The following is an 18,697-nucleotide window of genomic DNA, read 5'->3' as shown; positions in this document are numbered from 1 at the left end:
AGCAGATGACTGAGTGCTGTGAGGTGGCATTGGAGGGAGGGATGCTCTGCCAAAGGGATGGTCAAAGCAAATTCCGGCTTTTCCTGGTTTGTGTTTTGCAGCTGAAGCGTGGTCCTGCCCGTGTTGGGCTTGTCACTGACTGACTACCAAGGGGAGACCCCCTCCGACATGTTCACCTACGGGACTTTTCCTGTTGGCTCTGCTGCTTGGTTCCCGCTGGAATAACCCCTCGCTTCTCACCGCACACACTCAACGGCCCTGCCAGCGCAGCGCAAGCATCCCATGAAACCCCCCCCCCTGCTGGGGTCATGGCCCTGGGCCCCCTTCCTCTGCATGAACCAGGAAAAGAGAAACCATGAACTTAAACATAAACATCTGGCTGGTGTACAGGCCCCTCTTCTTGGCTGCAAAGCACTGGTGGGCCCCCTCACTACCCAGCACATGTCCTGAACTGGGCTCGGACTCATCATCCACCTCCATCCCCACCTCTGCTGGAAGCCCTCTGAGGAAGAGGGGGGCAGTTTGGAGCCGCTCTGTGCTGCATCCTCCCCGTGTGCTGGTGGATTTTGCTTTGCTGCTATCAAGGTCCCCGTCTGCTGCCATGACTCCTCCCGCTCTTGACCCGAGTTCCCACTTCCCAGCAGCCTTGGATGGGGAACCACGACTTAAACCGTTTGCAAAGTCCATTTTCCTCATGCAGCTGGGCAAGGAGGGCCATGTTTGGATGGGTGAGTAAAGACTACCTGTTTATTTTCCCTTCCCAGCGCAGGCTGGCTCTTCCCAGGAGAGCAAGTAGGTTTGCACCCTGGCTCCAGGCAGCTGCTGCGCCAAGAGGGATGCTCTCCCTCCTTCCTCCCTTCTCCCTTTGGAGCAGGGACTGGAGAAGCTGGGAGAAGAGAGGAGGAGAAAGACAAATGCTTCCCAGTACCGCATGGGCTCTCCCCTCCATGCTGGGGCAGTAGCATCACCCCTGCACCCTCCTTCCCAAGCTCCTTCCAGCCTGGATCCTTTACCCCAGCGCCCACCCCTGCCCCCCACGTGCAGCACTGGCACTCCCCTGCTCCTGACTCCCAGGCTGGGACAGGGGCAGCTGAACTGACCGCTGATTTTGGGGCACAAACCTCCATCGCCCATGCGACTCCTTCCAGCGATGACAAGGAATGCAAGCTTTAGTGACAAAACTCTGCAGAATCTGATTGTGCTTCGAAGAAAACAAACAAGCCTTTAGCTGTCTTCTCCTTTGAGCGCATGCCTTTTTATAGGGAAAAAGAAACCAACCTTCCGTGCATTTCGTAACTTGATTTTGAGTATTTGCTGAAATGGATCTTTATGTAATAACTAGAAATATTCAACTGTTTAAGGTGGGGAGGGAGGGGGGATTTTCGGGGGGTTGCTGTTTCTCATTGCGTTTACATTTGGAAAGGGGTCGAGCCGCTACGATGCTCCTATCGGGAGTCCCGCGGCTGCCAACCCCCTCCCCACACCGTGGTGGCTCATCCCGTTCTGTCCCAGAGCACTGGATGGGTGAAGGCACCCACCTCTGGGGGCACCCCCCTCCCCAGGGCGCCTTCCTGCACCCCACGGGTCTTCCTGCAGGGCAAACCACAGCGGTGGCTTTTGGAGAGCCACCGGCGCGTGGCTTTCGGGACAGAAGACATGTCCAGGATGAGGAATTTTGGTCTCACCTCTTTGCCATCGGGTAGAGGTCTGAGGGTGGGTGTTTTTCCGGCAGTTCTTCCGTTTCTCATTCTCTTTTTCTGACTGGAGCCTCTTTGCTCATTGACGTGAGGCTCCTGCAGCGCTGCTGCCCTGGGGGACTTTCTAGCTCCACTCTCTGCATCTGCATGGCGTTTAACTTTCTAGATGGTGCGTGTGTTGAAAAACAAAGAAATGAACAAAAAACTGCTTGTTTTGGACATAAGAAAAAAAAAGAAAAAGGAAAAAAAAAAGGAAAAAAAAAGAAAAGAGGAAATGTTTCCTCCATGTAAATACTGAGCGTGTATTTTTGCCTTTTATGTGGTTTTGAACGCTTTTGCTCTCTGTCGAGGCAGGGACGGCCACCGTGCCAAACGCAGCTGCGTCCTTGCAGACTGCAAAAAACATTTTCCCACTGGATGGAGGGGAAGAAATCCAAACTGCTGGGGCATGGACAGCCCTGAGAAGTGTTGTGGTGTGTTCCGCTGTGCCGGCGGTGCGATGGCTGCTGGTGAAGTGTGTAGAAGATGCCTTTCTGGGGGCAAATCACAGAGCTGCTCCACGGGTGCCCATGTGGGTCCCCTTGCCGTTGGTGGACCTATGCTGTTTCACCATAGGCTTGCAAGAGATGACCCCAAAGCAGGGAAATCCATGCAGGGAGAGGATTAGCTTTTAAGGTAGACTTTTGGTGTTTTTACAGATCTGTTTTTCCTCCTATAGTCAGGTAGTGCTGAATTTTTTTCATTTTTAAAGGAAGGACTCAGCTTTCACAGTTCTCTCTCTCCCTCTCCAGAGCTGACTCTGAAGTCAGCCATGGTGAATGCCATCCACCTTCTGATGTCCAGGCTCTCCAGGTGGCAGGAGGGTTTTTGGGGATTGGTATAAGGTGGCTGAGGATAGAGGAGGTCATGCAGGGCTCTGCATGGAAGCTGGAGGGTGGATGCCATTTCAGCCTGGTTTTGAAGCTGCTGATAAGTGTGGACCTTGGGTGAGCTGTGAGGGTGAAGCTGCTCCAGCAGCTGCTACTGGAGAAAGGAATGAGACAGGAGGTGCAGTAGGATTTGCTGGGAATGACAGATGAGATGCTGGGGTAGATACAATCTCCTTTCACTGAGAGCCCACAGTCACTGCTAGGGAGAAACATCTTGGTTTCCAGGAAGGCTTTGAGGTGCCTTCTTGAAGGGGGTTTCTCATCCTTGAGGTTTCACTAAGGTCACCTCCCCAGGAGGCAACTGGATGTCCTTGCAACACTTAAAACCTTTCTGCTCTTTTCTGAGGGAAGCAGAGTCTGGGGTTTCAACTCATTCTAGTCTTCCAGTCAAGCTGAAACCTGACCAAGGAAGACCCAACTTCCCAACATGCCCACGCTGGCAGCATTAAGCACCTGCACTTTAGGGATCTGTCCTGCCTGGCTTCTCTATCCCACCTTGTCCTGCTTCTCCTGAGCAGGTTCCTGTATCCCCAAGAACATCTCTGAGCAAGCACTGACAGATCACCACCATTTCTCTCAGTATTCATGGAAAACATCTTCTGTCTCTGTCTTCCTTCACATTTCCTGATTTCTCCTAAACTTGCAGGAAAACTATAAAAATAACCATCAGCTGCCACCATCTTCTTTGGCTGGCAGAGCCAAGGATGCTGCTGTTACGTCTGTGCTTTTGAGCTGTTGGCCCCAATGATCCCCCCCTGGTTCTGGGGATGACAAGGTCCAGGGATGCTCCCAATAAGCGACATGGACAAGGCCACCTTGTTGGGATGGGGTTTACCACCATGGACCTTCTGTCCCCGTCAACCTCAAGGCTGGAGATCAGGCTGTGGCACATTTCATTTCCTGGCATAGACAGAGCCCCACTCCCCTGGTCACCTGCCCGTCTGGGTCAAACCAGACTCGGAAGTCCTACAAACTCATCCTCTTTTTCACCTCTCACAGGGGATATCTGACTGGAAACACTTGCTGTAGGGGTCTCGAGCTCCCAGCTCCACAGGTGGGCTTGGGAGTTGCCTGTTTTCCCTTTCTGGATGCCAGGGTCCAGTGGCAACATCATCATTTCTCACATCTTGCTGGTGCATCCCCTCTGGAAGATGAAGAGGCTACTCCTGGGTCTCTGCTCTTTGCTGGAGGAGCAGGGACTCCCGTCCTGACCCCAGACAGTCACAGCTGGGAGAGTGCTTTCCCCCCTACCCCATATGTAATGCCCCCTCTGCCAGGCACCGAATTTCTGCGTGACCCCAAACCTGCCTCCCCTCCCTTTGCCTTCCACAGTGGATGCCCCCACGGATCTCCAGAGGTTGGAGCAGGCAGGAACAGTCATCTGCTCCCACTGTGAGCTCACAGTGGGCCCTGCAGCCTGTGGTTGGATTACAGTGCCATGTGTGAGAGGGCAGCCATGCAGCCCCACGGACCAAGAGCTGTCTGCCAGCAGGAGATTCCATAACCTCCTCTGACCACCCCAGGAGATGGGCTGACCCTTCATCCTCACCACAGGGCACATCTCATGGTGTGCACCATGCTCTTGATGCAGCACTGAGGTAGAGACCTTGCCATCCCACATGTCCCAAGCTGCAAGTCCCAACCCATCTGCACCAGACAGGGAAACCCAGACGTGAGCAGACTGTGGGGACATCAGAGCAGGGGCTGGTGGCCACTCTGTCACCCGTCCCACCAGCCGAATGTCCTTCCCTCCTGCAGGTCATTGACAGGGAGTGGGAGAGGGAGAGGTGGAGGGGACTGTATCAAGTGGCTCCTTCCTTCTTTGGGTTGTTGTCCCTTTTTTCTAACTGTTGCACAATTTTAGGGCTTTTGTAACATTTTTTGGACAAGCAGGGAAAATAAGTTAACAGTGGTTTAAGAAAAGAAAATGAGATCTATCTCTCTCTCTTATATATTATATATATATAAAAAAATATATATACTTACAGGAAATCTCTATGGAAATATTTATTTAAGATGACTGCAAAAAATATATTATAATTAAGATTATACCAAGCTTTGTCACGTAACAAAAAAACAGGCCCCGGGGAGGGGTAGCTGCCTGTCCCCTCGTGTCCGTCCGTACGGTTGCAGCTGAAGCCTTTCTCTTCTCTTTTTGTAAGTGCACTCGAACTGTTGAGCAGTGTGACCGTGTTGGATTCAGTGGGAACTTGGGGGTGGGGGGTGGGATTGGTTTTGTTTCCTTTTCCTTTGTTTTTGTTTTTGGTTTTTTTTTTTTCTGAACCTGTGGCTGTGAACAGAATGATCACTGCTCAAATCCGATGCTCTATTTGGGAGGGCGGTGGGGGGGACTGGGAGTAGGGTGGGTGTGGGAGGGAGGGCGAGTGTCAGTTTTATTCTTGGTGTTCAAGTGCAATAAATAGCTACCAACTTCTGAGCATGGAAACGGGTGATTCTCCGTCACTGCAGTGACTCAGACCGTCTGCCACCCCCTTGTCCCTCTATCACCGCACTCCTGTCCTCGAAAGCATCGAGGCTGAGACCAATCCTTGGGCAGGGGTTGCAGGTATCCTGCTGCCTGCAGGATACTGGTACCCTGGGCACTGGCTGCCCTGGGTGTTTAGCCTTCCTGAGGCTTTGGGGAGCCCAATGTCACCCCCCCAGACCCAGCTCACTGCAATCATCCCTTTTCCTAGGGACGGGGCTCTGGAGGCTGCAGGTGTATGGGAGCCCCCAGGAGCTGCTCAAGCTGGATGGGGGGATGGAGGTGCCCACTGGGCAGTTTGAGGGAGCTTTGGGGGAGCTGGTGCTGCAGGGTGAGGGGCACAGAACACCCAGTTGAGTCCAGGGTGGGTTTGGGGGGCTCCCAGGGGCAGTTGCTCGGCTTTACCCATGCAGGTGGGCTGGTACCTCAGGGGGACTGGGGTCGGGCTGTCACAGCCCCTGTCCTGCACCCCCAGTCCTGAGGTGCCCCCATTGTTCCCCCTCTCCCTGCCATCTGCCCTGGCCCCAGCAGGTGTCAGCACTGGAATGATCCTGCTGCCACGTCCCCCCACAGCTCTGGGCAGCCACGCATGACCCAGGGCACGTGTCCTCTGGCTGTGTCACTGCCCCTGTGCCTTTCGCCCCTGGTGTCCTCCCACACTGCCAGCTTTGCTCCCCAGCCACACTCCCTGGCACAGCCTCGGCTCTTTCCTTCCCATCACTCTGCAGTGCAGTTCTGGTTGATGGCAGCTGCCAAGAGAGAGCCCCAAGGATCCCAGGATCGCAGTGGGGGTTTGGGGAATGTGGCAGGACACCACGTGAGTAGGGAAAGCTGGGAGATGTGCAGAGACTGGACCAACTTGGTCAGCCCAGAGCAGTTCAACTCCATGCCGTGGAAAGGTGTGAAGCACTCCTGATTCCTCTGGCACACTGTTGCTGGCAGTGACATTATGAAACACCTGGGTCCATCACCTCTTCCATCACCCCTGGAGACCCCCGTGTGTGCCCCTTTGGGGGCCAGCCCAGCCCGGGCTCCCCAGCCAGCACCCACAGTGATGGCTGGGCAACACCGTGACCTCCTGAGGCCTCCTGCTCAGCAAATAGTGTCAAGGTTAGAGCGAGGGATTCATTGGGGCCATAAATGTTTATGGCAGGCCCTCCCCACTCCCCAGCCGCCACGGCCTGAACTTTCCATCAGCCACACTTTTATGGCCGGACTCTAATGATTAACCCGGGGGCCAGCGGCCGAAGGTGCTTTGGGCGCAGTTGTGCTGCAGGAGCCCCACACACCCAGGGAAGCTGCAGCCATGGTGGGGTCTGGGGAGCAGGATGGGGAAAGCCATTGGTGGTCCTGCAGAGGAAAGGAAGAGCAGAGCAGAGCCGTCCAGGAATGAGCTCAGCATCCCTGGGCAAGGGGAGGTGAGCAGGCAGGTGGAGCAGGTATAGGAGCTGGCCCTCTGCTCTCAGAGGTGAAAAGGCAATAATTAATTCTCCCCCACTCTAGGGAAGGAGAAAAACTGCAGCCTTACGCCAGAATTCACTCTGGAGGCTCAGGCAACAGTGCTTGATCCAGTGCACCAGAACCACATGCATAATCCAGACATAAAACCCCAATTTGTGTGTTTATCCTAAGGTTTGGTCTTTTACCAGGACGAAGATTTGCAAGACAAAGCCCAGGGCAACTGTGCCTGCCATCCCTGTAAGCCCCTCTAGGTGTGCCCTTCTTCCATGCTGGGGACCCCTCAGATAACCCACACAAGGGCTGTGTCACACACCGGTTTTACTGGCGAGCCGATGGCACATGGAAGGCACACACGACCCTGGGATGATGGACACTGGCAGCGTCAGGTCCAAACAGCCCCACCCAGGAGCTCACTGGCACCCTCAGGCCAGCAGTGTCAGCAGGAGATGGGGTCCCTGTGTCATGAGCCCTGGGCTGATCTACCCCAAAATCATGTGCAGCTGAAACCCAGCCCTTCTCCTTTCCCAGGGAAAAGCAGTACCCAGGGGTAGGGCCATACATTGGATCTTTCCCTTGGCAGTGGACATGGCTCCTCCTTTGGCACTAGGTCCAGCTGAGACCTGTCCCTGACCTCCTGTACACATGGGGAACAGGTCACCCAGCCTCTTCCCTTCTTTCAAGTCACCCAAGCCCTGCCAGGCACCACAGGGAAGAGCTGCCCTGACCCACCAAGGTCCTTGGGGATCTCCAAGCCTGGAAAGGCCCGAGTTGGTTTGTTTATAAAGCTTTTTTTTTTAATTGCTTTTAACTGCTCATTTATTAGGTCAAATTTCTTTGGGAGGACACTGTGCTGGTTATTTGCTGGAATACCTCTGTGTGATCAGAGCACACTGGTGCACATTGTCCTCAGGGCATGGAGGATGTTACAGCCTCTCTCACATGTGTTTATGGGTTACTGGAGTCAAATACACACAAACACAGAACAGACCAATGCAGAGGACCTCCTCAACCTCTTCCACCTCCCCACCTGCTGCAGCCTGGACATTCCTGCACCCTGGATACCCCTACATGAGGAGGGCAGGGCTGGGGCTGAGGGTGGGAGTGGGGCAGCCCTGACACTTCAACCAGACACTGTCACATGAACGGATGGACTCATCACACAGTTTGTCACACTGAACAGAAACACATCAGGGGCACCAGGATGGGCAGCAGCTCTATCGTGGCAGGGCCAGGGTGGTGGTGAGGAACCTGGCAGGGTTGACAGCTCCCGACTGCTGCCCGAAAGACCCCCCAAGCTGTCCTGAAGTGCTGCAGTGCAACCCGTGCAAATTGGGGGTGGCGGGGGTCCCCTCACATCATGGACTCCTCCTCGTCCTCCTCCTCCATCTCCCGGTCCACTTCGATGGCCGTGTTCTCGTAGCTGGTGATGCCCCCGTATTTCCTCATGTGGACCATCAGCGGTTTGGGGGACTGGCTGCCCGCCAGGCTGGCCACGTACATGCCCGTCCGGTTCTCCTCCAGCGACGGGCCCCAGTCCATGGCGGGCCGGCTGGCCTGCTGGACTCGCTGGAGGGAACAGGCAGAGGGAGCACGGGCATCTTGCACCAGCACTGCCTTCACCCCCACAGCCAGCACACCCACACCTCCCGGGGGAACAGGGTGCTCTGCCAGCCCCCAGGGACTGGAAGAGCTCCCCATGGGCATGGGATGGGGCCAAATGCTTGTCCTGAAGCTTTTTGGGAAGGCAGCTCTGCCTAAGTGCCTTGCTGTGGGGGGTTTGTTGTCTGTGGGTGCTGGTGGTGAGGGCTTGCAGGAGAGAGGGGCTATTATAGGGCTACAGCCCTGTGCTGTGGGGTTAGTCACCCAGACAAGGGGTTGGTTTTTGCCAAGGGGGCTCCTGGCCATGCCACGGTGCCCATGGCTGTGTCAAGCCAGGTTACAGACAGCAGGCGATTGCTGCCTGGGGAGGGCAGCAAGCTCTGCTCCTTTACTTGTAACAGCCTGGGGAGAGCAGTGAAGGGCTGGGAAAGCTGCAAGCAGCCAGCAGCTCCATAACCTGCTCCTGGGAGAAGCCTTTCAGTGCAGGGATCCCATCTGGGCTGCCTGCACAGTCTGGCAGCTGCCTGCCTTGCTCTGCCTTCACTCCTGCCAAAGAGGTGCAAAGTCCCAGGTGCCCATGCCTGCCCCACATTTGGGACCATGTGCTTCCCCTCAGGGCACAGCAGGCTTGCTTTGGAGTTGGAATGCACACAGGGCTGCTCATTACCTGCCTGGCATCATGGTAAGCAGCACTGCTGGAAAGGCCTTGGCATGTGCCAGCCATCTCTCACACCTCATGGGCAGGAAGGAGAGATGGGAGACACACCCCTCCAGCAGAGAGAATACAGAAACTTCCAGAAGGTACAGGCTTGGCAGGGGCTCCTGCTCACCCCTGCACACTTCTGGGGTGCAATGCCAGGCCCCTCCTACCTCCCACAGGGTCCCTTCTTCTCGGAGCACAGCCACTACCATGCCCAGGGGAATCATCAGGCAGGAGAGGACTCCCATGAGGATGCCCAGGACCTCGGCCCAGGTGGGGAAGCGGTAGCTGCCATACTCGGAGGGCTGGTACTTGACTATGTTATATACCAGCAGAGCCTGTGGGATGGGAAGAAAGTGAGGTTATCCCAGAGCCCTCTGAAGGTCTCGTGGTCAAAAAGAAAGGCTTGGACATGATGGACACCTCCCAGCAGAACCTGGGACGGTCCCTGGGGCAGGAGATGCCAGCAGAGCAACTTGTCACACTGGGAGGTCACCCAGGGATACTGGCACCACTGTGGCTCTCCAGCACCTCAAGCTGAGCAGTTACCATCATTGTTGCTGGGGATAGGACCATCCAGCAGGCTCTGAAGTAGGGCCCTGGTTTGAAGCCCAGCATCATGTGGATATCTCGGCAGAACCTCTTTATGCCTGGAGGAAGGAGAAGGAGAAAGACTCAGAAGCTGTCAGCCCTCGCCCAGAGCCCAGTGCCTGTACCAGGCTGTGCTGCACTGATCAAAAGCTGTAGTTTTCATCTTCTACAGCAGAGTCTCCCCTCCCAGCTGGGAGATGGAGGAGGGGATCCCAGCTGATGCTGTCCATGGGACTGGTCTCAGCACCTCACAGATCTCTGGAAGGTGAATCCGGTGACGGCCGAGAAAGAACAGGTGGTGGAAGCAGAGATGTTTCATGGCCCATTGTGAGTCTGTTTGTTTCCCTACCGCTCCCTCTACAGACAGCCCATCCTTCCCTGTGCCCCTGTGAGGACGAGCCCCTTACCATAGACACGTGTCACCACGAGGCAGGTAGTGATCACCACCACCATGAGGCCAAAGCCAGCACTGTAATCATCCAGTAGGACCAGCCAGTACATTCCACCCTGTGGAGACAAAGCACAATGGCCAGCATCTCCAGGACCATCATCTCAATAAACCCCCACCCAGCTCCTCCCACTTTTGTGGATCCTGGGGAAGACAGCAGAGACATCAAAAGACATCACACTTCTTATGGGGTTGGTGTAGGGATGAGAATAACACTGTGTCACTCCCCTTGGACTCACACCTTCTGCAAGCCCAGGCTCGTTGTTTCTCTTTCACCTTGATAGCTGATGTGAATACTCGTGTCTGCAAACATGGCCATGACCGAAGTTCTCCCTAAAATGAAGCCCTAGTTGGTCCCCACAATAGATCCATGCCCACACCCTTACCTCTGTTGTGAGGATGAGCCCCATCAGGAAGAGGGCAATGCAGATGACAGCTGAGAACGAGGCTTTCTTTGGCCGCAGGTAGTAGGGAAATTCATCTGTCACTGCCGTAACGATGGTCTCCATGAATGCAAACTGCTTGCACAGGAGGAGAGGGTCCCCTGAGCCCTCAGGCTGCCTGTGCTCCACAGCTGGCTCAGTGGGCTCTCTCCTCACCTGGCTGTCCAGGCCCAAGGTTAACAGCATGAAGAAGAACAGGAATGACCAGAATGGAGAAAGGGGGAGCATTGTCATGGCCTGTGGGTACACCACAAAAGCCAGACCAGGACCTAGGGGAGGAAAAAGACAGCAGGTGAGAAGGAGGTGAAGGGGCTGGACATGGGGGGATGGAGAAGAGAAGAGCTCAGCAGAGCAACACCACGGTAGGGACCTGCCAGGACTCTTGCACGATGGGCAGGAGGGGTCCTGCAGCAGAGAGTGGAGGGGGGCAGGAGAACCAGCCTGCTCCTTGCTCAGACCTTCCTTAGGCATCACTTGTTGCTCAACCTTTACACCACAAGAACCTGTCTCCCCCTTCCCTCCCCCTGGCCAGCTGAGCATACATCCTCATCCCTCACACCAACCTCCTCAGGTGCCTTCAGTCCTGGAAGAGACGCTCCTCAGCACACCCAGGCAGAGGGGGAAGGGGAAAGGGTCTTCATTTGGCCTCACCTGCTTTTGCCACCTGGTTAACAGGGACCCCAAGCTCCTGGGACATGTATCCCAAAACAGAGAAGATGGCAAACCCTGCCAGGATGCTGGTGATGGCATTACCCAGGGTCACTATGAAGGTGTCCCTACAGAGGAGAGATAAGATGCTCTGAACATGCTCTCTCCTTCTCACCTCACACCAGTGCATGATGGCAATGCCAGCCCCAGGAGCCACAGTAAGGTGACCCAGTGTGACTCTCCCCCAGGACCTCTCTTGGCATGTGCTTTTCAGGGTCAAAAGGAGCATATATTTCATGACAAAGGTAATTTTGTGGGGTTCCTCCCAAGCTTGCTTTCCCCTGTGGAGGGGATCTGACCAAATGTCCAACACTCCTCTCTATTGGTGAACCACAAACAACTCCAGCCTCAGTTATCGTCAGACTTCAGCACTCACAGCCCAAAACTTTGGAGCTGGGTGCTCTGCATTGGTTCTTAGGAGAATTTTCTCCCACAGATGCCTCTGTTCCTCTCAGACCCGTGCAAGCTGCCAGGTATTGCCACGGTGCTCGTGCAAGGAGCAGTACTGGATGACTCCATGCTGCACCGTGTACTTCTGCTGGCTTTGAACCCACTGTCTGAGGTTTTCATGGCTCCCCCCAACCCATCACTTTTATGAGATTCCAGCTGAGTCCCACCTGTAGATATTCTGATGGAAGGTGTTGTACGAGGCGAAGGTGAGGAGGCCCCCAAAGCCCACCCCAAGGGAGTAGAAAATCTGCAGGGCTGCCTCGATCCACACCTGGGGGAAAGGAAGCAGTTCTGAGGAGATCAGGGGTTTGGAAACCTCACAAGGAAGATGGCATTGAAAATCTGATTCCCCAAACCCCTGGGCACATCTTCCTCAGCACCCCAGGCATGCACAGCCCACAGGATGTTTGTCTTTCCTAGTTAACACACTCACCACTCACAGTGGATCAGCTGGCTAGTTAAAGGGCTAGCAGGAGTGTTGTAGAGCCAGCCCAGTGTGGCATTAAATACCCTTGTAAAACTGGGTGGTCTCTTGGTGGCCACCCCTGCTGACCCCTGCTCCGCCTGCTGAGATTTCTTGAGAACAACAGAACAGCCAAATCCACCATGGGAACCCACTGCCTCATCCAGCCCATCACTGGGGCTGGGATGATCCTGCCCATGGCCCTGGTACCTAAGGGAGGCTGTGACCACATTGTCCCCTCTGTGCAGAGCCAGAGTCACAGGCATGGGGATGGGCCACATGGGAACAGTGGTCAAGAAAAGGTGTGGGGCAAAGACTTTTGATCTTGGAGCAACCAAGAGAGAGGATTTTAGGTCAGGGAGTGGTCAGAAAAGACACCTGAGTAAGGGAACTGCCTCTGTTGCACACTGGAGGTGGCAGAAGAAGGTTCATTTCCATGTCTTGAACAAATTGCTCAATGTCCTGCTCACCTTGGAAGAGAGCAAGTGATCAAACTGGGGGGTGAGGTAAAACCGTATCCCCTTCCAGGCCCCCTCCAGGGTCACACCACGAATGAGCAGCATCACCAGGATGAGGTACGGGAAGGTGGCAGTAAAGTACACGACCTGTGGGAGAGCAGAGCCAGCTGGGAGAGCTGGGAGCGAGAGCACAGTGTGAGCACTGCCCCCCTGCCCTGCCCCCTGGGTGGGACACTGCACTGCTTGGTGCCACCCTGCAGTGCTGGGGTCCTTGGGCTGCAGCAGGGCTGGTGTGTCAGTCCTGCTGGTCTCTAGGTGTGGAAGGCATCCCGGGAATGTCCTGTGTCCAGCGGATGCTGTTTGTGGGTCTTACTTTCCCAGATGTGCAGAGTTGCAGGCACTGGTGAGCATCGCTGTAAATTCCCCCAAAAGAGGCCATCCAGCCCTTACCTTGCCAGAGGATTTGACTCCCTTAAGGATGCACAGATAGACGATAGTCCAAGAAAGAAGCAGGCACAGACACAAGTTCCAGCGGATCCTCCCGGGATCCCCGATCCCTGAGCTCCCTTGGATGTGCAGGACATACCGACTGGAGAGAAAGGAAGAACCACTAGTGAGCAGCCATTGGCACCCTCTACCTTCTTCCAGAGGCCCTCTCTGACCCTGGAAATGCCTCTGCTGCAAAAAGTAACCTTGTCAGCAATCCCAGGCACTGGCAGCTATTTGCCAAGGAAATGGGAACAGTTGGTGTGAGACTAGAGGGGATGCCTGGTATCTTGAGAGCAAATTCCTAACCATTCCAGGCATGGGATTAATTTCAGTCTAACACATCACCAGGCCAGAAAAGCAGCACTAGAACATGTCATCCCAGTGACTAAACTGAAATATCACCCACAGCTGAGCACAAGAGCCCATCACTGCTCCTACAACACCAGCCATGAGTGCTCACCATGCTGTGAGATACGGAGCACAGACCCCTCACCCCTCATTCCATCCCCATCCTCTCCCTTGCTGGATGCCAAGCACATCCCCACGTTCTCCTTACCTCCAGTACTCCTCGCTGGGGCTGACAGTGTTGGTGATGTTGATGGGGAAGGTGGTGTTCCCCCCCTTGATGACGTGGTGGTCCAGGCACAGGTCGGTGTTCCACCAGTTGCCGCAGTGCTGCCAGGGCAAGTCGCTTGTGAGGGATGCAAAGAGGTAGAAGAGAACATAAGCAATGATCATATTGTAGTAAATGGCCACCAAGGAGACGATGAGGATCGTGCCCATGCCAATGCCTGGAGGAAGGAGAGGGTAAAGAAGGAGTGAGCCATCTCTCCAGAGCAGAGCACATCCAAAACCAGGGTCAGACACTGCATCTCAGCAGCCAAATGTTCAAACAGTCAGAGGTTCACCTGGTGAGGGAGCCTTTTATTGACATTTTACCCTCTGGACATGCTTTCTCTGTATTGATGATCTATTGCCTCATCCAGACAACTTTACTCCAGTGTAATGTTGAGAATAAAAAGATTTGATTTGACCTGTTTTTTTTTTTTTTAATGCTTTATTCTCCTCTTTGTCTTTAACAGTCATTGCTTAGCTTTCATGCTCTGGCTTAATAATTTTCACACTATTTCTACTATTTCTAAACTGGTCATGTCATCCAGAACCCTCAAAGACTGACAGATCTCATAGATATCTTGCAGCTATTAAAACAGCTAACCAAAAAGTCTGGCCTGCTCCACTTTCTCCCAGGATTTAACCTTTGATGCTAACAAGAGCTTTGAGGGTCACAGAATGCTGCTGCTGGTCCATGTTCTCATCAATCAGGTCTTGCAGAGGCCTTGCAGAGGCTCTGGACTTTCCTCACGCACCTTTAAAGAGAGGGCTTATCTTCCAGACTGCAAGTGGCCCCAGGCTGGAGAACTGGCCAAGTGACAGTTCCATGAAAAAGATGGGGATCCCACAGATGGCCAGCATGATGAAGTAAGGAACCAAGAAAGCTCCTGCAAGAAGCAAGAAAAAAACTCCTGAAAGCAATACAGAGCAAACACCTAAAGCCCATCTGTGGCAGGCAATGAAGTTCATTTGATATCTCTGGTCCTGAGAGATCTACACCAAAATCTGGAAGACAATGAGGAGTGACAGCTCACTGTCAGTGCAGGAGAAAAGGGCTGTGATTCACCTGTGTCATGCTTCCCCCCTGCTCCCAACTTTCTTTTCTCAAATACCGTGGCATTCTCCAGTTATTATTGTGTGAAACAAGCAATTGCTCTGGGAGTAGTTGAATCAGCACTTTGCACCATCACCCCGGACTCTTGCCTTGCAAAAGGCTCCCTCCTTCGATAGCTGGGAAGAATTTGCTGACCCTGCTGAGTCCTGAAGGACACTAGGCCAAGAAACTGTTGGACACCAGGAGAGATGGTCAGGTAGTGTTCAGTTCAGCATTGAGCTGGGGATTTCTCCGAGTCCAGGAATACAGAGATTGGTTGGCACATCCTTTCCCACACAGGGGTACAGATGGTTAATGCCCTAAACTAGCACGGGGGGCAGGAGGAGGCATCACCTCACAACAATGACTAGTGCTACTTCCCAGCCCCAAGAAGGGTAAGGGACACCTCTTTAGGAACATGTTCCACCAGCCCAGCTCAGAGATGGGGGAATCGGCCGCTCCAAAGGATGCCCAAGTACCTCCTCCATTGGTGTAAGCCCTGTAAGGGAACCTCCAGACGTTTCCAAGGCCAACACAGTATCCGATGCAGGAGAGGAGGAAATCCAGCCGCCCCGTCCAGTTCCCTCTGTCTTCTGGGCACTCGGAGCCCAGGTCCCCATCCTGGCTGCTGGGGCTTACCAGAAGATCTGGTGTCACGGGCTGAGCAAAGGAACGGGGTATGGGGGAAGGCAGGCAGGGGTCAAGGGGGAAATAAAAAGAGAGAATGAAGAATGGGAGAGTGGGAAGGATTGCCAAGAACTCCTGTGTGAATTCGTAACCCCAAGTCGCAGCACTGACACTTGTCCCTTGGGGACACCCCATTACAGCAGCTCTCTGGTCACCACCCCAGGCAACGTCCTGCTGTGCCACTGAGCAAGGAAAGGGGATAAATGCAATCTCATGTGGCCAGAGCTTCCCTGGGAAAGGTAGGATGGTCCTGGTTCACCCTGGGAAGCCTCACCGGGACCCATCTTGCAATTCCAGGTTCCAAAGACATACTTTTAAGGGGCCACAATAAACTTTCCAGATATCCTGCAGAACATGGGCATGAGGACAGCAGGAGAACACTGTGGTGTGCCAGAGAGTGTGACACCCCATCCCCATGTGCCACTGCCATGCCAAGCACTCAGCTGGCTGCTATTAAATGCTCCATATATTTTTCACACTTTTCCAACTGGCAAAACACTGTGGGGATTTTGTGATGCTCCCACTTGTCCCTGCTAAGACACCTCCTTCCAGCTTTCCTAATATGCCCTATATCAATGCAGCACAGGCAGGGGATTAACCCATTCCCTTCTTTCCCACTGTCTCAGCTCTGCAAGAGGGAGGTGTGGGTCCTGCAAACCATTTAGGCTGGGGTGATGCACTGTGAGGACTCCTTGCTGTTTGTGTGTGGGTGTATATCAGGCCTGCAGTAAGATGTTTGGTCTGAATTTCCCCAGTCTCCTGACTTTGGAGAAGGGGGAAGGCATCCCTACTGGCTCTCATCCCTCCAGAGCTGAAAGCCTAAGCCAGCAGCTGCTGGGTGAGATCCCATCACAGATATCCCCTCAGCAAGACCAGGCAGCAAAAAAGGGGTGGGATTAGGATCCTGTCCCTGTGGCACCACATGTTGTTGTGCCCTGGCATGGGAGTATATCACATTCATATTGAAGCACAGGAAGATTCTGGGGTCCCTGCTGACAAGGCACCAGGACCAGGGCAGGAAAAACCCATTTGGGAACCTTCTCTTCTTCTTTGGGTCTCCAAAGAAAAAAGCAGCTCTCTCCATGTCCCTCTTCACAGTCCTAGGGAACAAGTCTACGGATGTGGTTGAGGGAGAGGAGTCTGGATTTGGAGGGATCAGCCAGAAGGAGTTGTGGGTTCCCTGCACCAGCATGCACATGTGCTCAAAGCCTGCAGCAGACCCCAATTCCCCTGGAGACCAGATCTGGCTGCTGAGCAGAGCTCAGCACTGCCCTGCCACAGCCTCCAGGAAGGTGGCAGCCACCTTCTCTGCTCTCCTCCTCCTCTCTGGCTGGACTGGACTGGGAGATGCTCTTGCTGCCGGTTCCCATGGAGACACTGAGCCGTGTTGTCGATGGTGAGGGCTTCCAGCTCCCACCCTTCACAGGGTGCACCCCAAACCCCCAGCCACCAGCACCGCAGACATGCTGCTTGCAGCCCAAAGGCACCAAACACAGAGGTGAACTCACCCCCGTCCCCACTTGATGTGAAAACCCCCTGAGGGACAGGACAAGCCAGGGCAAACTCTTCCCAAAGCCAACCTGAAACACACAGCCCCAGCAAAGCTGTTATACCAAACCCCTCCGTGAAAAGCCCATCCCCACTGGATGCCACCATCACAAGGCAAAGACCAGAAGAAAAAAGTTTCAGAAACACAGGCTGAAAAGTCAAAATATGACCCAAATATAATACTGTTGCTATAAAACTGTTGCTACCTGGCAGCCCTCCTGCAGTGGTTCAACACAGCTCTCTGGCTTTGCAACATCTCCAAGCCATGGCCATGCCTGCTAATTAGCCCAGCACGCACAGCAGGCGTGACCTGCAGCTGCCTCTGCTTGCAGGGGATGGACAGGCTGCTCTGCAACACCTTCCCAAAAGTTTCAGCAGATAAAACCTGTATTCAAATATCCCTGCTCAGTGGGGACCATCACAGTTGGGTCTTTCCCCCCAAAATGCTTTCCCGTCCATCACACTGCCTCAGGGGAGCTTTTGATTTCCAGGTTTGCATCACAGAAAACCAGCAAGCAGGGATGCTGGGAGATCATTAAATCCTCTGCCTGACTCCTGCATCTCTGTCTGAATCCTAAACACCTATGAGAGGGCACAGGTAGAGCTGCAAGAGCTGATTACATGCTGTGCCCATCCATCAGATATAGCACAGAAATCAACACAGAAGCAACAACAAGAAGAGAAAGGAACCAACTGGACCTTTTCCAATCTGTAAATGGCCCAGTCCCCATCTCAGCCCTCTTTTCAAGGGCTATAGGATGTAATCTGTCACCTGTGTCTCCGTGATGACTGTCTCCCTTATAAATATCTTTAGCTGGAGCTCTGCATTTAAATTTGATACCCCACAGCAGAATGCAGAGACTGCTCAAGCGTCAGGTAGACCCTGAAGACAATGAGAGTGTGGTCCCCACTGGGGATGTTTGGGAGGCACAGGCCAGGAATGCTGCTGGAAAACACACAAAAAGGCTGCTCCATGACCAGAATGCTCAAAAACGCCCCAAATCCCAGCCTTTCCATAGAAATCACAGAAAAACTGGCCTACTTGCCTGGCTTAAAATGAATTGCAAAGCACAGTATTTAAGGATTCTAGCCCATCTTTATCCCAAATAGCAGAGAAAAGCACACCTCCCTACTTCAGACTGCTGGAAATCTCACACACCGGCTCGATTACAGATCCTTTTTTAAGGATTATTGCTCCCTTTCAGCCTCTGTCATAACAGGAATTTTCTTTTTCAGCAGCAGCTGAAGTGCTCCAGTGCTACAATATTGCTCTAGTGCTTTCCACCGTCAACTGCCATCCTTCAAACCGGGCTCCCGTCTCGCGGTTATAAACAGACGGGGACCAACAGCTCCCTTGGCAACCACGGCCTCTTTGAACACGGCATCACTTTTCATTATTCACCAAAAGATGTTCCCAAAGAAGTCAGCAAATCAAAGGTCACCAAGAAGAAAAAAAAGCACTTTAATCTCTGCCAAGATAAGAGCCCACGTCCGTAAGAAAATCGCCCTGTGCTAATTATTTTCTGTAAACCAATTTACTTAAACCAGTCCAAAACTCAGCTGCATCCACGAAAAAAACAGCCAGATCAAAGTTACTTTTTCGTCATATTTTGTCTCCACTCAAGCTGGCATTGTGGGGTTATTTTGCCAGTGTTTCGTGCATGGATCACAGCCTTTGATAGGGGGAAATGCCACCCGGTGCCAGATTTCTCCCCTGCGGATCTGAGCACAGCGAGTCTCTGAAGTGTGAGTCACTTCAGATTACCTCGAATTGCTTGTTAATCTCCGAGAGAAAAAAACAACAGAACGGCATAAAAATTAGTTCAAACGTAATAT

The 18,697-nt window shown here is 53.6% G+C and overlaps 2 protein-coding genes across 5 annotated transcripts in view; one reads left to right on the top strand and one right to left on the bottom strand.

Annotated features, from left to right (window-relative positions):
- The window catches only part of CAMK2A (calcium/calmodulin dependent protein kinase II alpha), a 34,841-nt gene extending 29,769 nt beyond the window's left edge, over nt 1–5,072 (top strand). For all 4 annotated transcript variants that reach the window (XM_039384269.1, XM_039384268.1, XM_039384271.1 and 1 more), the window contains one exon: nt 102–5,072. In XM_039384269.1, the coding sequence (XP_039240203.1) occupies nt 102–105 (4 nt within the window). In that variant the 3' untranslated portion in view covers nt 106–5,072. The remainder of the gene's footprint in view (nt 1–101) is intronic.
- A 2,268-nt stretch (nt 5,073–7,340) lies between these two features.
- The window catches only part of SLC6A7 (solute carrier family 6 member 7), a 14,020-nt gene continuing 2,663 nt past the window's right edge, over nt 7,341–18,697 (bottom strand). The window contains exons 2-14 of the mRNA XM_027715567.2: nt 15,106–15,286; nt 14,289–14,420; nt 13,478–13,712; nt 12,883–13,021; nt 12,445–12,579; nt 11,679–11,782; nt 11,005–11,129; nt 10,510–10,622; nt 10,297–10,428; nt 9,870–9,969; nt 9,421–9,521; nt 9,042–9,209; nt 7,341–8,138 (exon numbers count right to left, since the gene is read on the bottom strand). Of these exons, the coding sequence (XP_027571368.1) occupies nt 7,923–8,138; nt 9,042–9,209; nt 9,421–9,521; nt 9,870–9,969; nt 10,297–10,428; nt 10,510–10,622; nt 11,005–11,129; nt 11,679–11,782; nt 12,445–12,579; nt 12,883–13,021; nt 13,478–13,712; nt 14,289–14,420; nt 15,106–15,286 (1,881 nt within the window). The 3' untranslated portion in view covers nt 7,341–7,922. The remainder of the gene's footprint in view (nt 8,139–9,041; nt 9,210–9,420; nt 9,522–9,869; nt 9,970–10,296; nt 10,429–10,509; nt 10,623–11,004; nt 11,130–11,678; nt 11,783–12,444; nt 12,580–12,882; nt 13,022–13,477; nt 13,713–14,288; nt 14,421–15,105; nt 15,287–18,697) is intronic.

Source organism: Pipra filicauda, unplaced genomic scaffold (assembly GCF_003945595.2).
Source record: "Pipra filicauda isolate LSUMZ 115617 unplaced genomic scaffold, ASM394559v2 scaffold344_size1527164_pilon, whole genome shotgun sequence".
Taxonomy (NCBI): domain Eukaryota; kingdom Metazoa; phylum Chordata; class Aves; order Passeriformes; family Pipridae; genus Pipra; species Pipra filicauda.
Note: the sequence above shows the minus strand (reverse complement) of the source record. Positions and strands in the feature narration are given on the sequence as shown.